This window comes from Rhamphochromis longiceps, linkage group LG1 (assembly GCF_057381845.1).
Source record: "Rhamphochromis longiceps isolate RC_006_pf linkage group LG1, R_longiceps_female_GT1.1, whole genome shotgun sequence".
NCBI lineage: Eukaryota > Metazoa > Chordata > Actinopteri > Cichliformes > Cichlidae > Rhamphochromis > Rhamphochromis longiceps.
Genome location: NC_140557.1, coordinates 8,349,643 through 8,377,617, shown reverse-complemented (window position 1 = coordinate 8,377,617; position 27,975 = coordinate 8,349,643). Strand labels below are relative to the sequence as shown.

Below are 27,975 nucleotides of genomic sequence, written 5' to 3'. Positions count from 1 at the left end.
CTGTACTTTGAGAAACTGTTTAAAATGGTTAACCTTTTTAAAACAAATTTTAAACATTTGGATTATTACCTTTTACAATGGTAATAAAGTTACCAAGAATCTTTGTGAAGAACCATCTGCAATTACTATGTCTAAAACACCAGCACATCAAGTGATGTTGAACTTGTTTCAGCTTAATGGTGTAATGTCACACTGTATACACTGAGTGGATGTAAGTTTTTAAAGTACCTTAGCAAATCATTCATAACTATTCATATTCTGTAATTATTCTTACAGCAGTAACCTTTAGGAAATGAGGGTTAGAAATACCCTAAGTTCAAAGAACAGAACACTTCTGAAAAGATTAACAAATAATGCTGCCCCCTGGTGGTGATAGTTTGAGTTCGCAGTTTAGAATTTTAAAACATACCTTTCCATGCTTTGCTGGTGGTCCAACAAGCATAATTTACGAAAGAAAATGTCCTACAATAAAGAGTCATTTGTTCAAACATCACTGGGTTTTGTAGTAAGAATTAAAAGGCAGACAGGCATTGAATTCAACATTTTTATTTTGCAAATCTTCTCCTTTTCCCCCCTTTTACACCAATGAACCTCAAAATGAGACTTCTCCACAATCAAAAATCCAAGGCATATTTTAAAACGTGAACTGATGAGTCATGATCACATTTTAGTCTCCGCTACAATGAAAACAATGAACGGTGAGAATACACAAGAGGCTGTAGTCACTGTGACCTTTGTAATCCTGAGTGGTCACTTTGATATTGTGAATATTTATTTTTCTGCAATTCACTCACTCTAAACAAATTCCCTGATTCCTTCTTATTGTTTTTGGCAAAATACCTATTGCCATGTTCTAACAAAACATGACAAATCAGCAAATGCACAAAAAGAAATGTGTATGGACACCGAAGATGAAGTACAAAAAACAAGGAACAGTTATTTACAAATGTAACAAGTTAACTGAGTACATAAAGTGTAAAACTGCAAAGCCTTCATATTTATACCCTTACATTTCAACTATATTTGTTTGATGTAAAAAAAAAACGTTCATAAAACCAGTCTTATGAGCTTTTGAAAAACTGTTATTGCTCCATTTCAAAAGTGCACAGCTTCAGTTTTGAAAATAAAATACAGACTTTTTTGTTCAGGTACAGTTAATATTTTGCTGAAATGTTAGCTTTAACAGAAATTTTTCATGATGACCAAGAGCAAGTCAGTTAGAGAGGTAATTTAACTGCAAGTGCCAAAAAGGAAAAAGTTATGCAAATAGTAATAACAACAACAACAACGCCACAATAAATAGCAGTAATACTTGGAAAATCAAAGTGGTAGAAAACTACTATGAACTAAAGACACCAACTAGTGTAGAAAGAGTGCTACCACAATATCAACGAAAATATAAACTTCTGTTTTTCCACCTTTTTAAGAAGTTATTCCTGAGATGTGTTCAAAAAAAATAAAAATATAGATTCTGTATAATATCACATTTTCAATCGAACATGCTACACAATTTATATGACAAAGAGCACCCTTTTCAGTAAAAAAAAAAAAAACAAAAAACAATACAACATATGGAAATACAATGGGCACAGACCTAAACTGTGGAAGATGAATGGCAGTTTTGACTGGCAGTCAGCTTTAGGTTGAGCGCCACTCCAGGTCCGGGAGTCATGATCTGACTCCACATGTAATTTAAAGAAGGAAATAGGAACTGTGTATTTGCTACTTTGACTGGTCACAAGGTCAGAGGTCAAAGATACTCACAGTGGTCAGCATTTTGTAAACATATTCACATCACCACAGAGCCCTTATCAGAACGCACAAAGAACAGGAAACCTCTCCCCTTCCAAAACAAGGTGTCACACACAGCATAACACACAGTTTATTCTTTCCAATGATGCTTCCAAAAGTATCAATAAGTGTCATACACATTGCAACACAGTTTTGCTTGGGGCATGTTGTTGCTTGTCTGCACACTCAAATGACCCATTCACTCCAAGCACCAATAAGTATAGACTCTGTTATACTGAGTGCAGAGGGATGACGAATTTGCATCCAAAAGGTGAGTGGTAGTTGATTCCAACTTCTTGGTAAACCATCTTAGGGAGGCCAATATCACAGAGGTAGACTCTGCTGTCTTTGTCTGCTAAAGGCAGTGGAAGTCCTAAAGAGAGGGTCCACTTTGCGTCCACACTCTGAGGCTGCTCACTGACTGGGGGATCAATACTTAGGACTGGAGCACGGTTCTTGTTGGCCCAGTCAGCAACAGATTGGTACCAGGACTGCTCTTTCAGCAGTGGATTCTCATGGCAGTCCAAGCAGTTGATGACGAGATCGACTGGGCTCATGGGCAAGTCTGGGACACAGCCAAAGAGGGAGAATGTTTTTTAGTTGTATTGCAAAATCATAACACAGAAAAAAAAAATATTAGTGCATGTGATCCCATTACAAACAGTACATTGAGACACTACAGGAATTGAAAGTGCCAACACATGTGGCACTTTCAATTCCTGTAGCAAGGAGTGAAATTATCACCCCTTTCAAAAAGATGTTGGTGCATCTCACCATTTAGCTTTTAATCCAGAGGGGTATACTACAGAGCTCAACCTATATATTAAGTATTCATTGATGTATTATGTTGGTACTTATAAACACCCGATAAAAGAAAATGTAAAAAGTTAAGAGACAGGAGACACACCCTTTTACCACATTATGAGTCAAATAGTTCATCCACCAGAGGACATTCTGCAGCTTGCCTGTTGGCAACATGTTTGGATTGCTATAAACACAACAACCAGCTGATCCGAGCAGAGTTGGGCAGAGCATAAATGAGTAATCCACGATTTGTTATGACAACAAAACAAGAATATTTTTAAACTGCAGTGTCACATTATCTTAGTAAGGACTCATAAATAACCTATACATAACAACTGTTAAGGAAATGTGTTTATGCTTTATGTGTGTGTAAGAAAAAACAAAAAGACAAAACACACACACAAAAAAGGGGGGTGGGGATAAAAAGTCTCTCCCTCCCTCCCTGCAAGACTTCCAGCTGTCTTCAAGATAACACTGATCAAAATAACAGTAAATAATTATAAACCAAGAGTGGATTATCTTGTATTAATTTAGACTAACTAAAACTTTGCAGAGATAAAACCAGTGTTTTGATTTATAAGTTTACGTCCAAGATATCAGTATGAGCTCCAAGCACAAGAGTCAGGAGTGTCTTAAATGGTGCACCTCCACTAGAGGGCAACATTTGCCTATGATAGTCAGTTACAACTGGGCAAGGTTAACACACAGTGCCCCACTTTTCTAGCAACATTGTTGAGACCTGTGTAGGCTACAGTGTGAATACAAAATACTTTAATACTAATACTGGTGGAGTTTTACCTTTGACGCTGGAGACCTGCTTTCCGCTTGTCTTGCTGAAGAGGTTGACCTCACTGGTGACCGACTCTTGCATCTTGACAAAATTAGGCAGGAACAAGATCACCTCCACTTCATGGTTGGCTAAGTGCCTACCACAGCTGATGCCTTGGGCTCCCTGAACATGGGGACCACACAGAAGGACTACGGTGGGTCTCTGGTGGACATTTTTTGGTGTGAGCCTATGAATATTTGAAAAAAGAAAGATTTCTCCATAAAAATCACAGGCAATGACAAGCCCATGAATTACTTTGCGATCAAACTGGCAATGCAAGTCTAAACCCCATCTCAAGGATTTTGTGGGAAGTCAAACACTCATTAAATTTCTGTAGAAAAGAAAAACTGAACCCCACCAAAGGTTTGTTAATTTTGATTATGGGAATTATGACAATGGTACTTGACTAAAGCATGTGAGCTATACTAAGTATTTTATTTATAATTACATTTTTAAAATATCCCAACCTTGATAAATCTTAAATAAAGTCTTCTATATTTACAAGGTTTAATATTAAACTGAACAGAAGAATTGAGTGCCTGCTGGTTCTCACTGAAATAGTTGTGATTTTGCACTACAACACAAAATTAAACCTGATCTGAGTGCACTGTACTTCCAATTTAAATCTGACTCATGCAAGTATTGCAGTGCAAAGTAGATGAAAGGACTGAGGCAATAAACCAGTTTTGTTATGAGCTACTGTGTTGTGTTTCTTTGATGTTAAATAAGCCTCTGCCACACTTAAAAGCAGAGGTGTGGACTCGAGTCACATGACTTGGACTCGAGTCAGACTCGAGTCATTAATTTTATGACTTTAGACTTGACTTGAAAAAATGTTCTAAGACTTGTGACTTGACTTGGACTTTTACACCAATGACCTGGGACTTGAATTGGACTTGAACCGGTTTACTTGAAAAGACTTGATATTTTACCCCAAATATAAAATTTAACATGCATATTATATAGAGATTGAAAATGTGACGTCATTCACGGGTAGAACCGCAAAGGATTCTGGGAACTCGTGGCAAGCGGTACTAGCGCACGCAGGCTTTCAATTGAAATCAGTTATACAGCGATAAAAAGAAACACAAAAATGTCAAGAAGCTGTTGTATTATTAACTGCAATAGCCGGTCGCATGACAGCCACGGGAAGCCGACGGGTAAAGAGATCGGTTGTTATCGGATTACGTCGTTGAAGAGAAATTGTTCAAGCCATGTTTCTGAAGTAATAAAGACGCGACGGATGGCCTGGATTGCAGCCATTCAAAGATCAAATATAACATCCCAGAACACTCCAGCTCACAGGTTAGTCTGCTCCAAGCATTTACACGAAGGTCAGTGTTTTTTAGTAGTTAATACGTCATTTTCATAACATAATTGGTGATATAGGTTACAAGCAAGTCTGGCGCTGAACAGAAATTGTCGCGCTATGCTCCTTTATTTATTGTGCATAAATAGTGAATTGTCCTGACACAATATTGCGTTTCGCTTCTGTTATTATGGTACATTGACAAAAACATATACTTTTATTCACAGGATAAAACAGGTTTTTTGTATCACTAATTGCCCAGTACGATTACAGCATACAGTATTATTGTCACTGCTACATTTCTGTGATGGGTACCAGAAATTATTTCCACTACTAATTAATTACCGTTGAGCTCAAAGGTCCTATTAATAAACGGTTAACGAATGTGTATTTATGACGACGATTTGTGAGACTGGTAAACTTATGATACGTACGATGGTCTTTCGTTCTACACGGTGCATTTCAAGGTCCTGTACCCATCCGTCGGTAAACTGTACCTGGGCTTGTTGCAGTGACCTGAAGTTACTAAACTTCATGAGTGTATGCACTCACTCCAAGAACCGTGTAATTATAAATATGCATATAAATATGCTACGATGAGATAGCTGACTTCATCTAACTAGCAAATGTTGTCCAGGCTACGTTGGTGATACAGTTTTTTTTAATGTGTATGATATTTTTGTCATGCGATTTTAAAGCTGGTCCTACAACCGCATCCAAGAATAACATGCAGCTTATCTCAGAACTGTCGGTGAAAATTATTCTTGGAGCTAGGTTTAATTGAGCTGCATTTTATAGAGGTGCAATTTCACAATTTGTGTATATTTTCTAAGTTCACTATTTTGTCATGTGTTGAGAAAAACACAGATTTAAAAATTACATGGTCTAATATTTACATTTAGCATATAACTGCAACATTATTTTTTCGTTGTTTTTTTTTTTTTTAAAGACTCGAAAGGACTTGAAATTCAAAGTTTCAGACTTGTGACTTGACTCGGACTTTTACACCAGTGACTTGAGACTCGACTCTGACTTGCCTGACATTACTTGAGACTTGACTTGAGACTTGAGGATAAAGACTTGAGACTTACTTGAGACTTGCAAAACAATGACTTGGTCCCACCTCTGCTTAAAAGTACATGTAAATAATACCGAACAGGGTTTGCTTTGGTCTTTTAGGATGTTATTTAATCTTAATGTAGAATGTAGTGTCTTCCTAAAACAATAAGCCTTGTTTTTCAGACAAGGATGTTTAACACACTGTTGTACATTCTTTTTCTTATAATACAAACCACTAACAGTAGCTAGCCATGAGACTGGGAAGTCTAAGGTGCTACTGAAGCTAGGACTGGTACTCCTTACCTGTTCGGTCCACCTAACAATGTGAGAGCCATCTGACTGGAACAAACACCGACTGCTTCTAGCCTGCGCTCAAGAGAAAGACCCCAGCGCTCTGCAGCTGCTAGGAGTTGTTTATGAAGCTCATAGGGCACGGTGGGAACCACCAGACCTGTGTCTGCAAAAAGAAAACATGTGAGATAGAGACTGTGTTAATGTGTTTTCATTTCAGCACCAGTTTTAGTTACATTCTAGAAGCAAAACATTTAATAAAACTGAAGCCATTTAGCCATTAATCTCCATCAAAATGGCTTTAGAAACAAAAGTAGAAGCAAAGTCAAATCTAATAATAGGACTTTGGTGATAAGGACATATTAGTCTACAGTAGGGTTGCCAACTCCCTGAAAAATAAATAAGGGACACCTCGTGGCCAGGGTCGGGCGACCCAGTTGTCTTCACCCTTCCCAGTGTGGTGAATTTTCTAGCTCTTTTTTTGTGTGTGAAATTATTTTTTTAACCATTTGACTTGAAGTTGATTTAAGTAGATGTGTATTCTTTGTGATATAAACACATGTGAAACAAATGATCATTTAGCCATTTATTTTTAGCTCAAAATGACAACATTAACACATAAAACAGGTCTCCTTCTTAAACAGAAGCCTGTCATGCTTAACTTTTGAGAATATAAGTAAATCTTTCTTTAAAAGAACTCTGTCCTGCTTAACTTAAAATAATAGAAAACAATAGAAAGAAAAATATTCTTGTAACAGTGCACATTTAGTGCATTTAGTACAATTGGCTTCAGCTGAGGTATTATTTCAGCTTTTCTAATGCTAATCAGCTGCTCCTGTTTGTAAACCCGCTTGTTCCCATGATTACGCATCATAACTCATCATCATTATTCATCTATGTATTACTTTTATGTATTAGTCATCTATTTGTTGTAATCATCTATCCTTGCAGTCGTTTATTACACAAAATAAATTATATTATCACACTTCTGGCCACATAGCGCTGATATTCACTGCACATGCCCATATTAACTTTTTCCAGCCAGGTGTTTTCCTTTTCCCATTCTTCCCTTTCTCTGAGGGGAACAAACATTGCTGCTCTAACGCTGGGCTCACACTGTGCGGTTTTAGGCCCATTTTGAGCCGATTTTTGAGTGATCGGACCGATTTTGGCCTTCATCGTGCGTCGTGTAGTATACGTGGGGTAACGAGAAGTGATTAACACCTCACGACCAGCTCCCGATCATCAATCGCTCGTGAAGGTGTCACCACAGCCGCTCACACTGCTCGCGCGCAAACACGTAAACGTTGGTGTAAAAGACGGAGCAGCACGGCTGTGCAGCGTGTGATCTGGACACAAGCGATGGAGGCACAACTTGTAGAACTTTGGAAAGCTCATCCGAGCCTTTTCGATGTGGCATCACAAAATTATCACGACCACAACAACCGTGAAAGTAGTTGGATTTACTCTGCTGCTCAATCACAGCTGCCTGATGAGTGTTTTTCATTAGCAATTTAGCAAAGTTGATGGTGGTGTGTGTGTCTGTGTGAGTGTAAGACGGAGAGAGAGAGAGCGCGACAGATTTTCTGTTATAACCTTCATGTTATGGAGGCACAGTGTGAGCACTCAGGTCGCATCAGAGCATCGGGCGGTATAGTGTGAGACCTGCATCGTGACCTACCAACTTCTAACCCCTGCGAGTCAATCGTGCAGTTTGAGCAGGAGCTGAATAACGTGACTGAAAAAAATCGCACAGTGTCTGCCCAGCTTTAGGTGTACTGTCGTCCGAGACTTGCACCGCCGTGTCGGCGTTTGTTCCCCTGTTGGCCATGCTTCTTGTTGTGGTCATCTGTTGTCTTCCGGTATTTTCTCCGTAAGCGACCTTTCCTTGACCAATGAGATGAGCGGTAATCTGAATTGTCATACTCGTAAGTGTGCTGTCAGCTCATTGGTCACAAAGCAGGAGAGGGGCTGGGAATTATGTTTTCAAACAAAGCGTTAATTCCATTAAAAGTTATAGACTACTTTTGATTCTCACTGTATTACGGGACAAAGTGCGTCCCTTATTAGCTCAATACGGGACGTGTACTTTTGTTTCGAAATACGGGACGATTCCGTATTTTAAGGGACGGTTGGCAACCCTAGTCTACAGATAAACACATTCCCAGGTTTTCCGGCGGACAGTAGTCGGGTTGCATTGAATCAGAAAGTAATTCAAATAACTGGATCGCAAAAAAAAAAAAAAAAAGAAAAAAATAAATAACAGTAGGGCTGTTTGATATAACGATATATATCTGATGACGATATAAAGAAATCTATCGTTTCATTTTACGCTATCGTTTGTTTCGTGGTGTCGCAAAAACTGTTTACGGCAATATTTTTTCATCGTTTTGATGGTCACTGTAGTGGCTATATTCATTTCTTAAAGTTCTCTCTTTCTCTTATATTTAATATAACCACACTATGGACGGACAAGCGCCTGTTGTTATGCGTTGTCCTTAGCAACAACGACGGTAAAACCATCGCGTGTCCGCTTGTTTATTTTCCACATAAACCTTTCACAATAAAGCTCAAGATCCTGTTGAGACTTTTCAAAATAAACTGAATCACGTGAAAGAGCATGCAGAGTGTTTACGGATGAGAAGCCAAAAAGAGCCGCCAGGTGCTAAAAAATAAGCCTTCGACTCAAACGTTAGAACAGGCTTTTCCCCGCAGCACCCTGTGTAATAAATACTCACAAAGAAAACGGCGGCCGTTAAAACTTATGTCTAAAAATGTATAATTTCGTATATCGTTAAAACACTCGACTCCAGGTACACGACGCCCAGCTGGAAACACGTCACGCAAGTCGAGCTGCCCGAGATTCACAGAATTTACAGAAAATGTTACATTTTTGTGATTTATATCGTTATCGGGACGATACATGTCTTATATCGGGGATATGAGCTTTTGGTCATATCGCACAGCCCTAAATAACAGTAATAATAATTTTTGCTTGACATCATGCAAACTCAAGCATTTCATGAACATTTGCGACAACAAATAAACCTGCAATAGAAACGTATCTGGGAGCATGTGTGCGAATAAAAAGTGCGGCAATATGAAGCTCATGCAGCCCTCAGCTTCTAAACAAAAAGACTGATAGCACAACAGCAGCAGTGAAGATGATGCTGCCATAGTTTAATGTGGAGTCAGTCCACACACACAGACACAGAGAAGAGCATTGGGGGAGCAGTTACCGAGGTGGTGAACTTAGGTGGAAACTAGGGATGGACCGATCTGATATTACGTATCGGTCCGATACTGACCTAAATTACTGGATCGGATATCTGAGAGAAATAAAAAAATGTAATCCGATCCATTAAATATCAAAAAAGCACCTCACAAAACTTGCAACATGGCATAACTCCGCTCATAAACGAAGCACGTCGGAGCAGTATGCGTCACGTGATAGAGCGGCTGTGGCGTGTGAGACTTCTCTGCGGTCTGGTAAAGCATTTGGAGCCTTGCTACAAAACCGGCATTTCATTTCATTTCAAAGTTATCCCAGAGAGAAGTAAAGCAAGCAAGTGTGTAAGTTCATCTCTGAATGTTAGTAAAGCATTCCCACGTTAAGCTTAACAACCGATATATGGAGCTTAATAGTTCTACTAAGTACTCTTTAAAATACCAGAATAGGGAGGATGGAGGATTTAAGTTTATTAGATTGATCAGTATTGCTGAACTATGAAATATTTTGGGTGCAGTGTATTTTTTGCATGAAGGTATAACAGAATAGCTTTAGTGTTTTTTTGTTGGGTTTTTTTTGTTTTTTTAAACTTGAGTATGAACTTATACAAAATGCAGCAAGATATTAAAAAAAATGTTTTATTGATTTAAAAAAATACACTATATCGGATTCATCGGAGTCAGTATCGGCAGATATTCAAATTTATGATATCGTATCGGACATAAAAAAAAGTGGTATCGTGCCATCTCTAGTGGAAACAAATCATTTTTCTAGCATGTTTTGTTTCCACTTGTTACTGTAATCACCAATAAAAAATTTACTAGAAAAAAGTGTGGTTCATCAAATGACGTGCTTAACAAGCTCTGACATGATCAAAAGTGAACTTGTAGCTGCTTCTGTCCACGGTCGTTTGCTTTACACAGCAAAAGCTGCAGACGTTAAAATATGACAATGAACTGTTATGAACTTCGTCTGACACCATGTTTAAAATAGGCAGATTGCTGAAGGCTGATGATAGCCATCCCACGTTCTATCGTTGTGATACCTGCAACAAGGAGAGGTGAGTCTAAAGGCGAGCATGGGGTATAGTAAAACATGTTTATTTTGAAGGTTTAGGTAAAATCATTTTTCAGATTTAGTCAATTTTAAAAATAATATATAAATAAAACTGTATTATACATTTAAAAATATACACAAGGAAGCTTTCTTGCAGGGCAGCACAAGAAAGACATACATGCTTTTAACTGACATTACTTTACGTGAGATTTTTTTAATTTTTGGATTTCATTTTAATATGCCATGCATTTTTGAGAAATCTATGCAGTTAAACTATTAAAACATGAATTTTTAAAATAGAAATTAATGAGACTTTTATTTTGAAAGTCCTGTGTTTTTTGTTTTTAATATTTATTATTGCTCATTAGTAAGACTCTTAATTAATAAGAGACTAATGACTCTTCTTGTCATTGTTTGTTCTAGTATAAAGTGATCACAGTTTTTTGTCCTTGTCACATGATCTGTAAATAGTATCTCTATGTTTTTACTAGCTTGTGTTTAACACCAACCTGCCAGAGGGTCTGGAGATGGAAATTAGCCCAAGGCTATAATCTGGCATATTTACATTTGTTAAACTGTTCATTAATATGTATTGCCCCTCTTTCTAAATAAAATAAATAAATACATAAAGACAAAAGAATGTCTTACCTAATTGCTTGATTAATCGGTTGAATAATCAATAACATACTGGATTAGGGCTAGGGCTGCAGCTAACTGTGAGTAAACTATTTGGGAAAAGTTGTTCTTCCTCTATCTGACCTGATCTTGCTCCCATCACAAGATTCTCCATTTCCCTTCTTGTTTGTCACTGCTGTCTGAGCAAACAAAGGAAAGATTGGCAGCCTTTAGAAAAGATGGCAAACATGAGGCAGTCAGAGTGATAACGCCTATTCCCCACAGGCCCTGAACTCACACGCACCATCACATGGTTTCTGACCAATTCCCAGCTCTTAGCTGCGGGACAGGACTGCACTGCACTGGACCCCCCACACTGGCTGCTTCTCAGTCAAAACATGCAGCGGGTTCGCGTGACAAAAAAGGGGGGCAAACATCACACAAATATGAACACCTGCACCTGTATCCCAACATCTTGTGGTGAGAAACTGGGGAGGGCTAAAGTAAGATGGATGATGGTGGTGATTGGGCCAAAAAGTGAGTCCATTCATCTTCTTAAAAACACACCGTTACCCATGACCAGATGAACCATCAGACAAAGTATTTAACCCAAAAACATTATGCATGCACTATACACTTTTAGGTAAGATTTGCCACCTTTTGACTTCAGGAACCTTTAAGAACTGTGTGAAGCACTCTCCAAATCGTTTTGGAGGCTTCAGCTACTGGACTGTTCTGTCTAACCTAATGACTCTTACTTTGGACTTCTTAAAAAATTCTGTTTTTAATTAGCTAACTATAGGAGCCAAAAACAATCATTTTAAGAGCACCGTTAAGAAAAAAGTAAATCATTGTTACAAACTCTTAATACACATTTAATTAATTACTACAAAAGTAGCTTTTGGTTCACAAGTCAACTTTTCATAAGAAGTCCTATTTCAAGAAAAATTCTTAAATTCCTTTGTTTTTTTTAAATTGCATCCTTCATACTATGTAACCAAACACAATTGTTCTTGTGTATTTCCTTGAATTACTGTAATGTATATCTGCAGTTTGTTTTTCTTTTTTTTAAAATCACTGTACAAACTAAATTGTGTGGAAAGCTTCATAGAGGGTGTGCTAATCCCTAGCTATCCATTGCCTGTGGCACATTATAAGGGTAATAAGAGTCAAGCTGGGGGAACTGTGCGGCTCAGGGTCCCTTTGATAAATAAAGCTACTGGGAGGCAGTTAAGTCCTTAATGGCCTCTTACACATCTCCAGCCTGGCAGCTGAGAAGTTGGTGGCCTCACTGGTGTGCACAGAACTTACACTGACACAAAGAGATGCAAGCACGTGTGCACACACACACACACAAACACAGACCCCACATCACACTCATATACACCCACGACTTTGCACCCAGACATGCAACACTCAATGACACACACATTCTACACACACACACACACACACACACACACACACACACACACACACCCTCATACACAAGATAATTGCATATAAACACAGAGTCTCATGCCGTGCCTGACCGAAATTCTTGCTTATCTTTAGGTCGGCCCTGTTCCCCTCCCACTATTCTTTATTGATACCACACAAAGACTGCTAATATGTTTCAGTGGGCAACAAAAATCTAGAGCATGCCAATCCTCCTGTGAGCGATAAGCACAGGAAAGTCAACTGGTTCTTGTCATGCAAGTGCTGCCTTAAGTGCCAAGCTCAGAGGAAGTGGGTGTTGCATTAGTATGCACTAATTGCTTTTAAACCAACCCATCAGGTGCGCTTCGTAACTCTGCTGCTTAAGTTTCTGCAACCAAAACGCCCCACCTTTCTCTCGCTCTCACATATGCATACAATTCACACACACTCTCAGTGCAGTATTAAAAACAGACTAGCTAAACTGGGTAGCTGTGAGTATACAGCAGCGCTAAAATAAACTGAGCTGGAAGTTATCCTTCAAGTGTGACAAGGAAACTGGCAAGACTGAAAGCAATACGCGCTGGTTGGATACGAGCCATGTGTGACTAAGGCTTGCACTGGGGTAGGGAGGGAAAGCAGCCCATTTCATTCACTTCTGTTCCACTTTAAGAGTTGCAGAGGTAGCAAGAAGAAAATAAAACTAACATTAAAATTTGAAATATTACCTTTTAGTAATTTAGTGGTTCAAACAGCTTAATATTGGAGCGCCACAGAGGTTTTTGAGTCTCAGTCTTCCTTATTGTTTTTACCTTTTCTAGGCACTATTAGTGCACATAATAACAAGGTTAATATATGTGCAAGTAACTCCTATGAGCTCAAGCTCATGCTATACATTGCTCTAAACAACCAGGTCAGAGTTGTTAAAAATGGGTTGTAACGATTCAAAATATGCTTCCATCTATGCCAACAAAGTGATGCAGCACGAATAGTTAAAGTAAAAGAAGCTCATATTTAAATCATTGCAAAATGTTTTCTAATTTGGCTTGCCTGACCTGAAGTTTCACTACAGTAGGGAAGAGAACAGCACAACTACAGAGGCTGCAACCTTCACAACAATGACTTATAGAAACAGAATCTTAAATCCCCATGTCTGCTTGTTATGTCAACCTAACCAACAGCTGGGCACTTTGTTTTACTTTCTGTGTTCTTGCACTGTGGTTTTATCTGTTTACTGGCAAAGTTTCCTGCTTCAGAGGTGCTGTTTATGTAAGGCTGTACGGCGGCATACTAATTACAGTGTGCAGAGGACGGGGATTATGATTACAGCCCTGGGAAGCAAATCTGTCTGCACGGTAAGAAAGGAGGCTCTGCTTGGAAGCTATCTGCAGAATGGTTGGCAGCTGCTTATACTGAGCTCTCCTGAGTCACCACATAAAACTGTCGATCTGGGATAAAAACACCAATGTCACACACACCCGTCACCCTTGTACTAATATCTAGTCTTGCTCATCTTCAGAAATTTACATAGAACCATGCATCCTGAGGAAACAATTTAAATTTGAATCATTTGGTGTCAACATTATGTGACAATGCAGGGTTCAACACCTGACATTATCCAACGGTCAGCAAAATATGCAAATTACATTTGACCACAGAGACAACTAAGAAGCATACTTTGACCAAGAAAAATGTTTTAAAAAAAAAAGCACCTCATTTTAGGGTCTGCCTGTGGCAGGACTAATTTATTCTACAGTTAATTCCGTATCAGACCACATCAGTAAAGTTTAAAAACAGGCCACTCTTTGTGCTACAGCCATTACTGCTCACCTGACAACAATCTTTGACTTCAGGGCCTGTTAGCCATTACCTATCTTGTGTCTGTGTTAACCAATTACATAATATTCCTAGATTGAGCCAGTTTGAGAAAGGAGAGGGCCATCATTTCTATAGGCTTATGCCACAAGAGGTTGCAGAAGTTGCATCAAATGGCAAACAGTTTAAAAAAAAAAAAAAAAAAAAAAAAAAAAAAAAAAAAAAAGGGGGAAATGGCCTGTATCTGTGTTGAATAAAAGAGACACTATTAAAAGCTCATTTAATATCAATTGTAATAGAGACTATGTCACCATTTGACAAAAGCCATAACCCTTTCACCAACTGTGCTGTTATATAACCAGAGTGTACACCTAGCCAAGGTTGAAACAGTGGGAGAAAAAACTACTCTGTCCAAAACAAACGAAACTAAAGACACACTTAAAAATGTCCTGTATATTTAATGTTCACCATCTTACATAAACTTAAATAAGAATACTTCCCACGATGCACAAAGTATTAATGAAGGTGAGTCAAACTGTGTGGTAGCAAGATTAATTTTGTTCTTTTATCAAATATAGAAAACCAGTCAGAAAAGGCCTTGCATTTACATACTTCATTCTTATCCACTATTTATTTCTGTGAGGTGTGATCACAGAAAGAGATAAAATAAACAATAAAACAATAAAATTTGCCTGTTACTCATTCAACATGACATCCGAGTGAAGCTGATATTTTTCAGATGTTACCTCAAAGTCCTTTTATGACCAATTAGAGAACAAAATCACAACTCTTTAAAAGTGACCTGAATTTTGCGTGGAATATTGCTAGTTATTATAGCTGGGTATCCAGCTAAAAAGAAACAGATTTCTACAGTTTTCAGGTGTAGTCCACAGTTACATAATTGTGTAAAGAAAGGATCTTTTTTGTTTTTTTCTTTTTTAAATATTCACAGCGTAGTCTAGCATGGATCACTCAGAGTTTGACTACTGTTTGAATGTCCTGAAGGGTCTGGCCAAATGATCTGAACTATGATGTCTTGCAGGGCAGACTCACCGTTGGCTCCACTTGCAGCTTTGGCTTCTCTGCAACTTTGTCTACTTTTAATTAAAATGAAGTTAAATATTTTGAAACACTGGACCACAAATGGTCATACACAAATGTGTCCTTGCCACAAAAAATTTGTGTGTGCATCTTCTTCTTACCCGTACAGTATTCCTTGCCCCCATGCTGGGGCACAGTTATCTGTCTGTATGTGACCGGTTTCACCTCCAGAATATTCTCATCATGGCGATAGGACTGGGTCTTCTGCTCAGCCTGTGTATTGTGATGTTGTAACTTGTTGCTGTTGCTACTGGCCCCATCAATCTGGGAAAAAACAGCAGCCTTGTCGAACAGAGCCAGGTTTCCCTCAAAATCAAAGTCAGTGTCCAGATTCTCATCAGTCCCATCACCAAAGCATTCATCATTCTTTGATCTCTGCCCTCCAGCCCCTCCATTCCTCACATTGCTTCTCCTGGGTGTGGACTGTGTCGTCCCTCTGCTGTTTGATGAACCTGGAGACAATGGAAAACACAAACTGAGGATTGCTCACATAAAACAGGATTTGGTGTTGGACAATGCTGGCAAAGATTTAATCAGAACATTATCAGGGGTAGGTGCACAAATGGGACCTCATGATCCCTGAGGAAAAGAGTATATGTGCCATTGCAAACTATTCAAAACTTGTTATGGATTTAAATACCCAAGCATGCAAACATTTGAAAAAAAGAAAGATTACACTCAATCATCAGAGGTGGTCTGTATGAAGTTAATAGTATATCATGTTAGCATTTTGAGCAGATCCTTTACTCTTACTCAAGGAGGAAAAACAATAGAGTTACGCCACTACATTTAAATAAATTAAATAAAGTAGCAATGCTTGTCTTTTTCCATACATTTATATACTAGCCATTAAGATGTTCATAGTTTGCTGATGCTAGGCCTGCTGGCATAGTAATATTCCACTACAGCCACACGCCCTCATTACTCTGTTCATAGCTGAATAATGGTTAAGGCGAAAACAGGAGGATCAGATGATACAAAGCAAAGTGTGCCGACTGCTTACGTTCTGTCTTATTGTAAAGAGCCAAAAAATATAATACAGTCTGTTACCGAGTTTGTAAAAAGAAAACTTATTCTAGACTTTTAGTTGGAGTAGAGCAGGGGTTCACATTGATGTGAACCTGGGGCACTTGCAAAGTGCTCTGAGATTACTTATGTTTTCAACTGGTAACAATAAAAAACTGAACTGAAATGAAAATGTTGACCGTCTCTACTATATTTGGCAGTAATGTGGTCCTGGCATGTGTCACATGTTAGATCCAGTTGTGAATTTTCAAGACAAGCTGACAAAAGGAGTGTGTTCATTTAGGTTCATTTTTGTAAGCTAAGCCTGAGCATGTGTCAAATGATGCCAGTCTTTTACACACATAAAATGACACAGCAATGTGTTTTGTTTTGGTTTTTTATTTTAAAAAAAAAAAAAAAAAAAAAGTTGGTCACCATTTCTTAGCTTTGTTGAAACCCCCCCACCAAAAAACCCCCAAATAGATATATGCATAAAAATAGATTTAAAAGTATTCTTAATTTATAAAAAAAACAAACAAACAAAAAAAAACAACAAAAAAAAAAAAACACCTAGTGTACCTCAAATTGAACAAAATATTACAATAAAAATCTGGGAATTATAGTGTAATTAATCTCTACTATGGTGTCATTTAGAATCTAAAGAACAAATTAATCATATAGAACTTCCCGTCTGAATCCCCAGGATTAAACCCCATCAGCTGCAGGTTCGGAGCGGGGAGCCAAAGGCTCTGCTCTAAGCTGGCACACGCCTTTTTTTCCTTGAAACACAGATTATTTTAAATATATATATTTAATCTGTCAGACCCCACTTATATCCTAATCATCTCTAAATGAAGCTAGGAGCTGTCATACTATATTGAAAGCCATTGTGTTATAAACCGTGTAATCCATACACAAGTTCCTGCACTCAGCAGTTTCAAATTCGGACTGGGAGGTTGCAGCCCTTTTATCTTGGATAGCTGTTACTGCAGACTCTTATCGTCTCACGGATAGTTACGATAGCTCAATGAGAACAAAACACTGCTAACACTTAAAAGGTCCAATGGCTGAATGAGCGGTGCTTGATAAAGTTTATGTACATGTAAGCACCAAAAAAGAAAAAAAAACAAAAAACAAAACAAAATGAACCAAGGGGGAAAAAAAAAAAAAAAAAAAAAAAAGCAAACTGGAAAAACCTGGCCTTCAACCCCAACTATCTAGAGCTCTCTCACGCTAACAAGGAGACACACTCACACGCTACTGTCAGTGTGACAGCTAAGGTACTCTGGCTTCTCTCACGCTATATGCTGGAAAGCATATTGTCATCGTACACTTTGCTTGACACAAATTTGCCAGCAAAACTAATTTGACACCGCTGTAGCTCTATTCAGCAGTGAATTGGTGCCCAAACATGCAATTACTTTTTACATCACAATTTTTTTTTTTTTTTTTAAGAAACTCATATTCATATATATATATATATATATATATATATATATATATATATATATATATATATATATATATATATATATATATATATATATATATATATATATATATATATATATATATATATATATATATATATATATAAAAAGCTAGCGTCTTATTAGAGCAAGCCAACAATGTCATTATTTACAAGGAAGTGTTTTGTCATGCTATGAATCAAAAATCTGAATGAACTTGGCAAAGCTCCAAGTTAAACAGGCTAATGAATAACAAGTAGACAGACAGTGAACCTTACTGATTTGAGTTTAGACAAACTTCCCACAACAGATACAACTACAGAGGCCTGGAATGTTCTTAACTGAAATGTGAGTTTAGGTAAGAACACAGTGTTCAAACTGTGAAAGCGTTTCATAAAACAATACATTTTATTATTTTTAGAGATCTTTGTGGTTTTCATTAAATTGGTCCTTGCACTACTCAATATCTGGTTTCATCAGTTATCATCAGTGATTAGAAGAAAAACAAACAAAAAAACCCCCAAACAATCCCTACGACGTAAATGTGACTAAAATAAATAAATAAAACAAAAAAATAAAAAACAAAACAACCACATTAAACAGACACCAGTAAATACATTTGAAAATGCAAAGCTTAGAAGTGCCATGAAAACTTGTTGGTGAGGAGCAAAATCAAAATCAATCAAAAATGGAAGAGCTGCTGATGATTGTGGTGAAGCACATGCACACTGATAATCAAAAGGCAAAGTCAAATAAAATGACCTACTTACATACTTACAATAGACTCTCGAAGTCTATTATAACGGCAGCATTTTCCGATTAAAGGAAGTGTGTGAGGTTACTTAAAGAACAAGGATGTTCGTGATGGCATGGAAAACACAATAGGAAGGCAACAATGGTGGTACGCAGGGCAGTACAAGTGTTTGATTAGATTTGCAACTAAAAATAAATGGTTGCAGATTTTAATATGGGCATTTGAGTCTCACACAGTGGGCAGCAAAGAGGCAGTAAAAACATTTCGTATTTGGCTTTTGGATTTATTTATTTATTATTTATTTTTTAACTATGATTTCACTCCATATAAGCAGCTCCTCCAAAAAACAAGTTGAATGAGATCTGTTTGGGGTTAATGAAATCAACTGTTCTTCTATACCCCTATGTATCCTCCTCTATATTCCCTTTGTGCTCTCCAAGAGAGATCATTAACAGATATTAAAAATAAAAAATAAAAAAAAATTCCTAGAATCTGTGATCTTATGTGTGCAACAGCCCACCCTGCCTTCCCGTCTTTGTGACTGGGGGCTTTTTGGGAGCATGGCATTGCGTGTGAAAGGACCAGCCCAGCCCAAGCCACTCAGCACGTTGGCCCTGTGCAATTTGGGCATTAGCTCCCTGGCCTCCAGCCTGAAAGCAAGAGATTAAAATAAAAACTCAAAGGTAAACATTGCTTCCACAATTGATATCGCTTTGGCTTTCCAAGCACACTGGGACAACATGGCTTCCTGTCGGGGAGGGGGTGTCGGTTTCCTGTGCTGGCCAGAAGCAAGTCAGGGAAATGAGATTGGGGGGGGAGAAAGAGTGAGAGAGAGAGCAGGGCACTAAGCACAAAAGCCTGGCTTTGCATAACCTTCTCTTTAGGAGCAGACACCAAGAGGGAGGGGTAATGTTTATTGATTTTAGTCACACACGTATTGTAAAGAGGAACTTTGGTACAAGTGTTTAGCACGCTATGGGAATCATAGTGGGGAGTTTTAGCGAGGCACTGTTTGGTCCCAGGCTCAGGTTTCTGAAGAGAAGGCAGCAACACGCACACAGGAACTGACAATGGATTAGCAATTTATGACTTGAATCTATGACTTATTCATTTAATGAAACATGGAAAAGACCAGTTTTCTATTGTTCACGTTTCTATTTCGATGTTCAGGACGTAGTGTTTAATCACACTGAAGAACACTGGCAATTTTTTTTGACCCCTGACTCTTCCATTGTTTGGTGATCCTGAGTGTAAAACTGAACAGACTTTAAATGACTCCAGCAGAGGCCACAGAGCTGTCCAAGCAGATTTCCTCCTTATTTGCTGCTGACTAGAGGAAATACTGTTTTAACTTTTATCTAATCAGGAAGGTTGAGTAACACATTCTGATTTTTACAGCAATGTGCACAACTTGGGACAGGAAAATCTAAATATGTGCTTCAGTGTCAACATGCATCAGAGTTTGCATGTAAAAAAAGGTTACGACTGACAATAATAATACCCCAAGATCTTGGTTTTATATTTAAAATGTCGATATGAGTTTAAAAACAAAAAACAAAAAAAAACAAAAAAACCCTCTAAAATACAAAACAGAACTTTATCATTAAAGTTACAATAACAGCAACAAATTAATCAGTTAGTTCTGAAACTAACATCTGCGAAAGAGATGCATTGATCACAAACTGACCATCATACCAAATGAGATACCTGTATATTCCTCTATAGCAAAATCTACTGTGCAAGATAAACAAACAATTTAACAATATGCAACATAAAGATGGTAGAATCCATCTTTAATAGGGTTAGTCTACTAGGGTTAGTCTACTTTATCACCAGCTTCTTTTGACAAGAGATGCCCTTGGTAGCCTGAAATCATAATAAAACCTTATTTAATCCTGTCAAGGACAAGGCTAGTGCATTCACTATTCTGATAGTGGGGATCTCATTGGAGCGTCACTTACCGTATTTTTCGGACCATAGGGCGCACTGGATTATAAGGCGCATTAAGCGAAACAAAACAGTCAGATAAGTCAAACTAGAGATGGCACGATACGACTTTTTTTATGTCCGATAACGATATCTTAAATTTGGATATTGGCTGATACCGATATGAATCCGATATAGTGTGTTTTTTAATCAATAAAACTGTTTTTTTAATATCTTGCTGCATTTTGTATAAGTTCATACTCAAGTTTAAAAAACAACAACAAAAAAACAAACAAACACTAAAGCTATTCTGTTATACCTGTATGCAAAACATACACTGCACCCAAAATATTTCATAGTTCAGCAATACTGATCAATCTAACAAACTTAAACCCACTCCATCCTCCCTATTCTGGTATTTTAAGCAACCACCTCATGCTCGTGATGCTTAATCGACATTTTACATCAGATTAAAACTTTGGGTGTAAAATTCAGATAATTATTTATTAAAAGCTAGACATTTTAAATGAGAATAAGAAAGAAAAGTATGTCTTTGTGCCCCCTTTTTCTGTTAATGCCCTATCGCCCCCCTGGCTAAACTTTGCTAGATCCGCCCCTGCACAGTTACCACCTGTCAGCTAAGTAGAAAAAGATCCTGGTGTAGAAAGTAATATTAAATAAATTCTAACAACAGATTATCAAGCTTAAACGTGCTGCTGTTGTCCAGCCGCTGGTTTCCTCTTTCTGGCGCAAAGTGGGCGATAAACAAAAGAGACGGACTCGCGACAGAAAAGCTGATCAGCTGATTATTGATCAGTTTCATATTGAAGTAGCAGCAGGAGAGGGAGGGTGAGAGAAGAGGCAGTCGCTCCATATATCGGTTGTTAATGTAAACGCAGGGATGCTTTACTAACATTCAGAGATGAACTTACACACTTGCTTTACTTCTCTCTGGGATAACTTTCTCGGAGATGAAATGCCGGTTTGGTAGCGAGGCTACAAATACTCAACCAGACCACTGACAGGTCTTGCACGCCACAGCCGCTCTATCACCTGATGCATACTGCTCCGACGTGCTACGGTTATGAGCAAGTTACGCCATGTCTCAAGTTTTGTGAGGTGCTTTTTTGATATTTAATGGATCGGATTACATTTTTTATTTCTCTCCGATATCCGATCCATTAATTTAGGTCAGTATCAGACCGATACGTAATATCGGGAACCCTCATGTTAACTTTTATCGAGTGGAAAAAAGTTAGCGTTCATCCTCCAGCTTCACTGTTTATGTTATGCTTACATAGCTGTGTCGCTAGCGATCACGTAGCACATCATTATATACCAGCTGGTCCAACTTCAGTCACCATACAAAAGGTAACTGCTGTTTAGTTTTCTGTCTTCGTTTATGTTGGAAGTGATAGCAGAGCTGCACATTTTAATTTTTTCAGCAATCTTTCAGTCAGAACATGTTATATCATGTTTAGGTAGAAACTAGCAAAGCTAACTTCCTTTTAACTTCTAACTGTTAAATTTAACAAATTCTGTTTTAATGGATGCCGTGAGGTATAGGGACTTGTAAGATGTTGCTTTAGTTATGGTGACTGAAATGATAGTATTTTATTAGTTTGTTACTTAAGACTAATAAGCAGGTATCAGCATCTGTATATTGCACCTGTAGAGTTGATAGGGCTTGCCAGTGTTAGCTGGAAACTAATATGGTTCCTTCTTGCTCAAAAACAAAAAATATCAAGAATAGCCATTAAATTAAGTGGATGGGTGAGTAATATCACAGTGGTTATGTTAATCTTTTGCATGCAGTCTAAGGGCACATATCAACCCACAGCATAGGGCTGGGCGATATAACGAGTTTTTTAAAAATATCGATATATTTTTATACGAGATATAAGATGTGACAATATCCTTTATATCGATATATACCTTATAATTATAGTTGTGGAGCCACAAGTTTGCCTCTCTTTCGTCCACTTTTGTCTCTACGCAACGTTACTCCGCCTCGCCTCTCCTTCACTGAACACAACTCCCCCTCCTCCCCCATAGCTTCACCTGCAGGCAGCGACAAGATGAACACGGCAAATCTCCGTTAACGAGTTACTGCGCATCGCTCCGTGCGTGGGGCTGGACGGCGTCAACGTGCTAACGAGCTAACCACGCTAACGAGCTAACCACGCTAACGCCATGCAGCCCACAGGGGCTGCACAGCCTAAAATCCTTTCATTTTCTCAAAAGTTGACAGCGCGCCTTATGTATGAATTCTGGTTGTGCTTGATGACCGCGAACCGATTTTATTTGGAACACAGCGCTCAGCAATCTGTCAAAAAATGTTTTAGTACAACTTTGGTAAGCTACGGAGCTGCACCGCTTGATGGATTGTCGGAGCATTACGGCTACCGAGGAGCCTCGCGGATTGAGACGCACTGTGGTTCAACGTAATATTACCGCATTGTGTGTGTATAAGGACCATAAATGGCACCTGAAGCGAATTTCAAACTCCAGGCTGTCGGTCACGCAGTAGAAGTTGGGAACAGAGCAGCTGTGAAATCTTTGTTATTATGCTCAGCGTCTGTTAGTTTACATTTTGACTGCACAATTGTGAGCTTTTTGTTATGGACAAAAACAACAGTTTTCTTTTATTTATGGAGCATTATTATTTAATAAGTGCTCATAATTTATTTTTGAGTAGTTTTTTTCATGTACATCTGTGCTGTATGTTAATAAAAGTGCCTGTGTGACATCTGGGACACAGCTTTGACTAAGAACTCTCTTTTTGTTCTTACTTTATGGTTTTAAAAAAATATCGAGATATATCAGCACAACAGTCACTCCCTACCTGTCCAACTCTCGAGCTTACCCGAAACAAAGCTCAAGTTCACGCATCACCATTTTGACAATGTGAAATCCAGGAGATTGTCTTTGATGTGTATAGAGTGTGCATTCCAAGCGTGACAGTTTGGCTGGGAGTGGTGTAACGCTGCACTACTTCAAACAAACCAACTAATTTCAAGTCTTTTTTCAAATCAGTCAAGGCACCTTGCAATTGCATCTCATAATAGCTGTATGCTTTTTAAAAAAATTCAATTATCATCCATTCACTTCCACTTATCCTTTTACAGGGTCGCGATCCCAGCTGTCTTAGGGTGAGAGGTCACCAGTCTGTCGCAGAACTAACATATAGACACAGACAACCATTCGCACTCACATTCACATCTATTTGCAATTTTAGAGTATCCAATTAACCTATCCCCACCAACTGCATGTCTTTGGACTGTGGGAGGAAGCTGGAGTATCCAGAGAGAACCTACGCAAACACCGGGAGAACATGCAAATTCCACACAGAAAGACCCCAGCCTGATGGTGGAATTGAACTCAGGACCTTCAACAGTGCTAATCACCATGCTGACATTCACTTCCACTTATCCTTATATTACTCAGTTCAAAATACTGACGCATCCTCCTTTACATTGAGCTGATCATACACTGGGTGATTTTTTTCAGTCGCGTTTGAGCTCCTACTCAAACTGTACGACTGAATTGCAGGGGTTAGAAGTTCGTAGCTCACGATATATGTTCTCACACTATATGGCCCGATCCGAGGGGCGACCAGGATTTCAAACAGGTTTGATTTTCTTGTGACCACACGATTGCTGACTGGGAGCTGGCTGTGAGGTGCTAATTGCTTCTTGTTATCTCTTGTATGCTAAGGCGAAAATCGGGCCGATCCCCAAAAGGGTCGCACGAGTGAAAAATCGTCTTAAAATGTGCGCAAAAATAGATAAATAAATAAAAAAATAAAAATAAAAAATAAAAATCGCACAGTGTATGCCCAGCTTTACATTACATCCAGCAATTTTATGCTAGTTTCTTGTTTCTATCAGATAAACATTTCCAAATCACTGGAAATCTGTGATTGATTGTTTGGTGAAAGCAAAGTGTGTATATCAAACTAGTGTTAGGTCAGGGTGGCATACAAAACTAGTCGTGATAACCAAAATCTTTGAGCTCCCTTCCAGTATCAAAGACAAATTGATACTGGAATACTTTTTAGTTTCAAAAATTGATTTTTTGAAACTAAAAAGATGAATAAATAAAAGAGATAAATAGCAGTACAAGTAAAAACACAATACAAGTTAAAAACAGTAAGAATTTAAAAACTAAAAGCCATTGTATCAGGCTATTAATCATTTTATAGTTTAGATTTTATGTAACCAAAAATGATTTGCACTTCCTTTTTGTTATTTGGTGAAGAACATTTCGATTGTACAAACACAAACTCTGATGTTAAGTGACACTGCACTTTTGCCCATCTTCAGTGAGGCAACTTTCAGGCAATTAAAAGTGTGATTGGGAAATATGTGAAATTGCTGATTGTCAACAATTTCACATATTGCCCAATCCTATATTGTCAGTGAACAATATCAATTTCATTTTCTACTTAACAGAAGAGAACTCTATGGCCATTGCTGTGGTAAATTCCTGTTACGTATTTCATCACTCTCAACATTATTGCTGCACTCTGCAACAATAGCCCTCTGTGATTTGACAACTAGGAAACAAAGCTTCACAGTAAGCAATAAGCTGAAGTCTTAAAAACACAGGGATTTCCCCATTTTATAAAGATGTCAAACTGTCTCATTGTTCTGGAACAACTGTAAAATAATATGCCACCATTCTCGTATGATAATGCCTAACCACATGCTTTCCAAGCTGTGTTCAGTTGCTGTAGTTTGATTAGCACATCCTTTGTTGAGTCTAAAGGTCACTCGGTTATCTGTCATATCAGTGGTCAAGATGTTATATGAACGGATGCTTACAAGTACAGCATTTGTCTCATGTCATAGCAAAAAGGTTTCTGACATGTTTAAAAACATAAATTTGGCCTTTTCATTGGTACAAAACAGATTTTTTTCTTCCCTACAAGTCCAAAAAAAACAATACTTAAAAATGAAAAAAATGAATTTAGTAATTTTCACCATACATTTGAATTTTGTTATTACTTTCCAAACATTAGACTTTGCATCAAATAATAGGAATATAATTAGATAAGTAGAACATAGAACAAATTATTAAAGTGCTGCATTTTTGCCAAAGTCTAAGTTTGTGTGCACCTGCTTGAGTCTTACCCAAGAAGGGTATGGAAGGAAAAACAAAACAAAACACTAGCTTATTTTTGTTAACATGAACAGAGGTGAATTACACAAGTGACTATAAGGTACTGACCTTTAGTGTTAAAGTGCTTTATTCCTATATTAACTACCAATTAAATAAACAGCTAGATGATGAAATGTCAATTCTTTCAGGTCATGACCTACCTTTACGGGGGTTGCTGCTCAAACCAGAGCTGTTGCTTATTGCAAGAGAGTGATTTGTTTTGTTAGTCTGGCCATGGCGTCCTGTTGATATGTAGCTGGGTTCTGTTGCAGTGTCTTTCCCAGCGCTGGTCTTGTTGACTTTGTTCTGGATATCCAGAAACTTCAAGTCCTTGATATCCATAGCACTAAAAGGGACAAAAAAACAAAAACAAAACTAACATTACTTGGAATCCAAATGGTACTACGTTAATAATGAAATATCCATTCGTTACATTGCTGGGAAATAATTTTCAATCCAAAACCAGAAAAAGTGATATTAACGGAGTTCTTGACTGGTTCTAAAATTTTAAATTAATATATTTTGCCTAATTTTAAAGCTATTCATTCAACAAGCACTTACAGTCAATTCGTTTGTCATTCATAGAAAAATATGGAGTTTGGGATGACTATGTTTAAAATTTTCAATGAATACATGGTGATGCCAAACTTAATAAAAACTAAGTAATACTGGTACAGTTATGGAAAAAAATAAGTATATACCATTATTGACGTCATGACATTTGGATAAACAAAGACTTGATTTTCTCTCATACTGGGCCTATTATTACATCTTTTTGACTTTAGAAGCCACTATAAAACTCATTATCACAATACTGCTTGTTGAAACTGATGCTGTCAAACAATTTATGTCCACTGTTACGGTGGAAAAAAAGAACGCATTTCTGATTCGTCTAACCAGAAGTCAAAACAGGCCTTCACCTCTGGGTTTACTGGCAAGCAGTAGCTTGTGCTGATGTTTTCTGTGGTGAGCATGGATTCCTTGAATTTGAAAATTTTTCAGTCAACTCAAACTTCAGTTCACTGCAAAGAGTTCAATAATCATTCTTTACTTTTAATTGCTAAAACATGATCAAAGTTCAACATAACATGGGGATCTGTTGAATTATTAAGCAAGGTAGTACACTTGTTTAGTTTTGTATTAATTTCCAGATGCTTTTTATTTCAGCAAAATAAAAATGTGACATGTCAGTAGCACGCACTGAGGATTTTATACAAACACACACTTTTTTCAAAGTTGTACTCATGCACTAAAGGGGAAGCTGAAGGGTCTTTAAACACACACACACACACACACACACACACACCAAGGAGAATTACAAAACCTGGTCAAAGTTCTGAGCTCCCTGGTGTATTCTATGCATTACCTGAATGTGACCTCAGGAACAGGACACTTGACTCCATTGTGATAAGGATGTTTCAGGGAGATTGTTTGGCTGACTCGATCAACAGATGAAACCTCACCCTGATAAACTCCCAACGTTGCTCCACAGTCTATGGACACAACACTACCCACCCAGTCTGTGGCCATTCTCTTTACAATGATCCTGTTTTAAAAACAACAACGGAAAAAGGGCTTTAGTGAGATAAGTGTTAGATAAATGTTTAACAGGCTAATTCAGTGTAACGACTACATACGGTTTGCAGACTAATTTATTAAAAGTTGGCTAACTTGGGCCATTGTAGGCATGACCAGCAATTAGCCATCTGGCGTACAACTTGTTTTTTTGACCAGAGACCTTATAAGAAAAAGACTTTACACTAAGAGTCCTGAACGCTGAGTATAAACTTTGCGTTAGTAAAAGCGGCCGTGGAAGCTAAAAATCACAAGATAAAACTAGATTTTAATTAGCTTAACTAACCAGCACCTGTGTGGTTGTGGTGGGCGTATTACAAATCAGACGTTTCACAAGTAGGTGTAAATATTAGCAACCTACCGTTTTAGCAGGAAAGCCTTCGTTTGTCATGTTGTAATACTTAGTTATTTATTTAAAAATGACCAAAGCTGTTGCTGACATTCTTGTGAGGACAATATTTAAACAAAATTACGCAAATCTCAACATTTCGCCGTATACCAAGGAAGCTATGATAGCTAGCTCGGTAGCTAACATTAGCTTGTCTTCTGTCCCCTCTTTTTTCTTTCTTTGTTTTAATAAAAGCAGATTGCAGCAATTTTGAATTTGGTTTCTGTCGCCGTTGAGCTAAGAGCCTAAATCTACTGAATCTACAGTGGGTAGATTTACCTTAGCGAAAAGCTGTGGTGAAATGTCAAAGCAAGACAGAGCCCAGGCTGTTGTTTTTTTTTGTGAGCGCTGTGTTCCGGGATACTACGTCACTTCCTTTA

At 37.9% G+C, this 27,975-nt stretch overlaps 1 protein-coding gene across 2 annotated transcripts; it reads right to left on the bottom strand.

Annotated features, from left to right (window-relative positions):
* Positions 1 to 549: 549 nt before the first annotated feature.
* On the bottom strand, positions 550 to 27,975 carry LOC146678233 (enhancer of mRNA-decapping protein 3-like). 2 transcript variants are annotated; one of them, XM_085422869.1, is made up of 7 exons: positions 27,875 to 27,975; positions 26,999 to 27,178; positions 25,794 to 25,978; positions 15,417 to 15,767; positions 6,096 to 6,249; positions 3,394 to 3,611; positions 550 to 2,356 (listed from the first exon to the last, which is right to left on the bottom strand). In XM_085422869.1, the coding sequence occupies exons 2-7, from the start codon at positions 27,160 to 27,162 to the stop codon at positions 2,022 to 2,024; spliced, it is 1,407 nt and encodes a 468-aa protein (XP_085278995.1). In that variant the 5' UTR covers positions 27,163 to 27,178; positions 27,875 to 27,975; the 3' UTR covers positions 550 to 2,021. The 2 variants fall into 2 exon arrangements, with proteins under 2 accessions (XP_085278995.1, XP_085279079.1); XM_085422953.1 differs by lacking the exon at positions 27,875 to 27,975 and adding an exon at positions 27,569 to 27,827.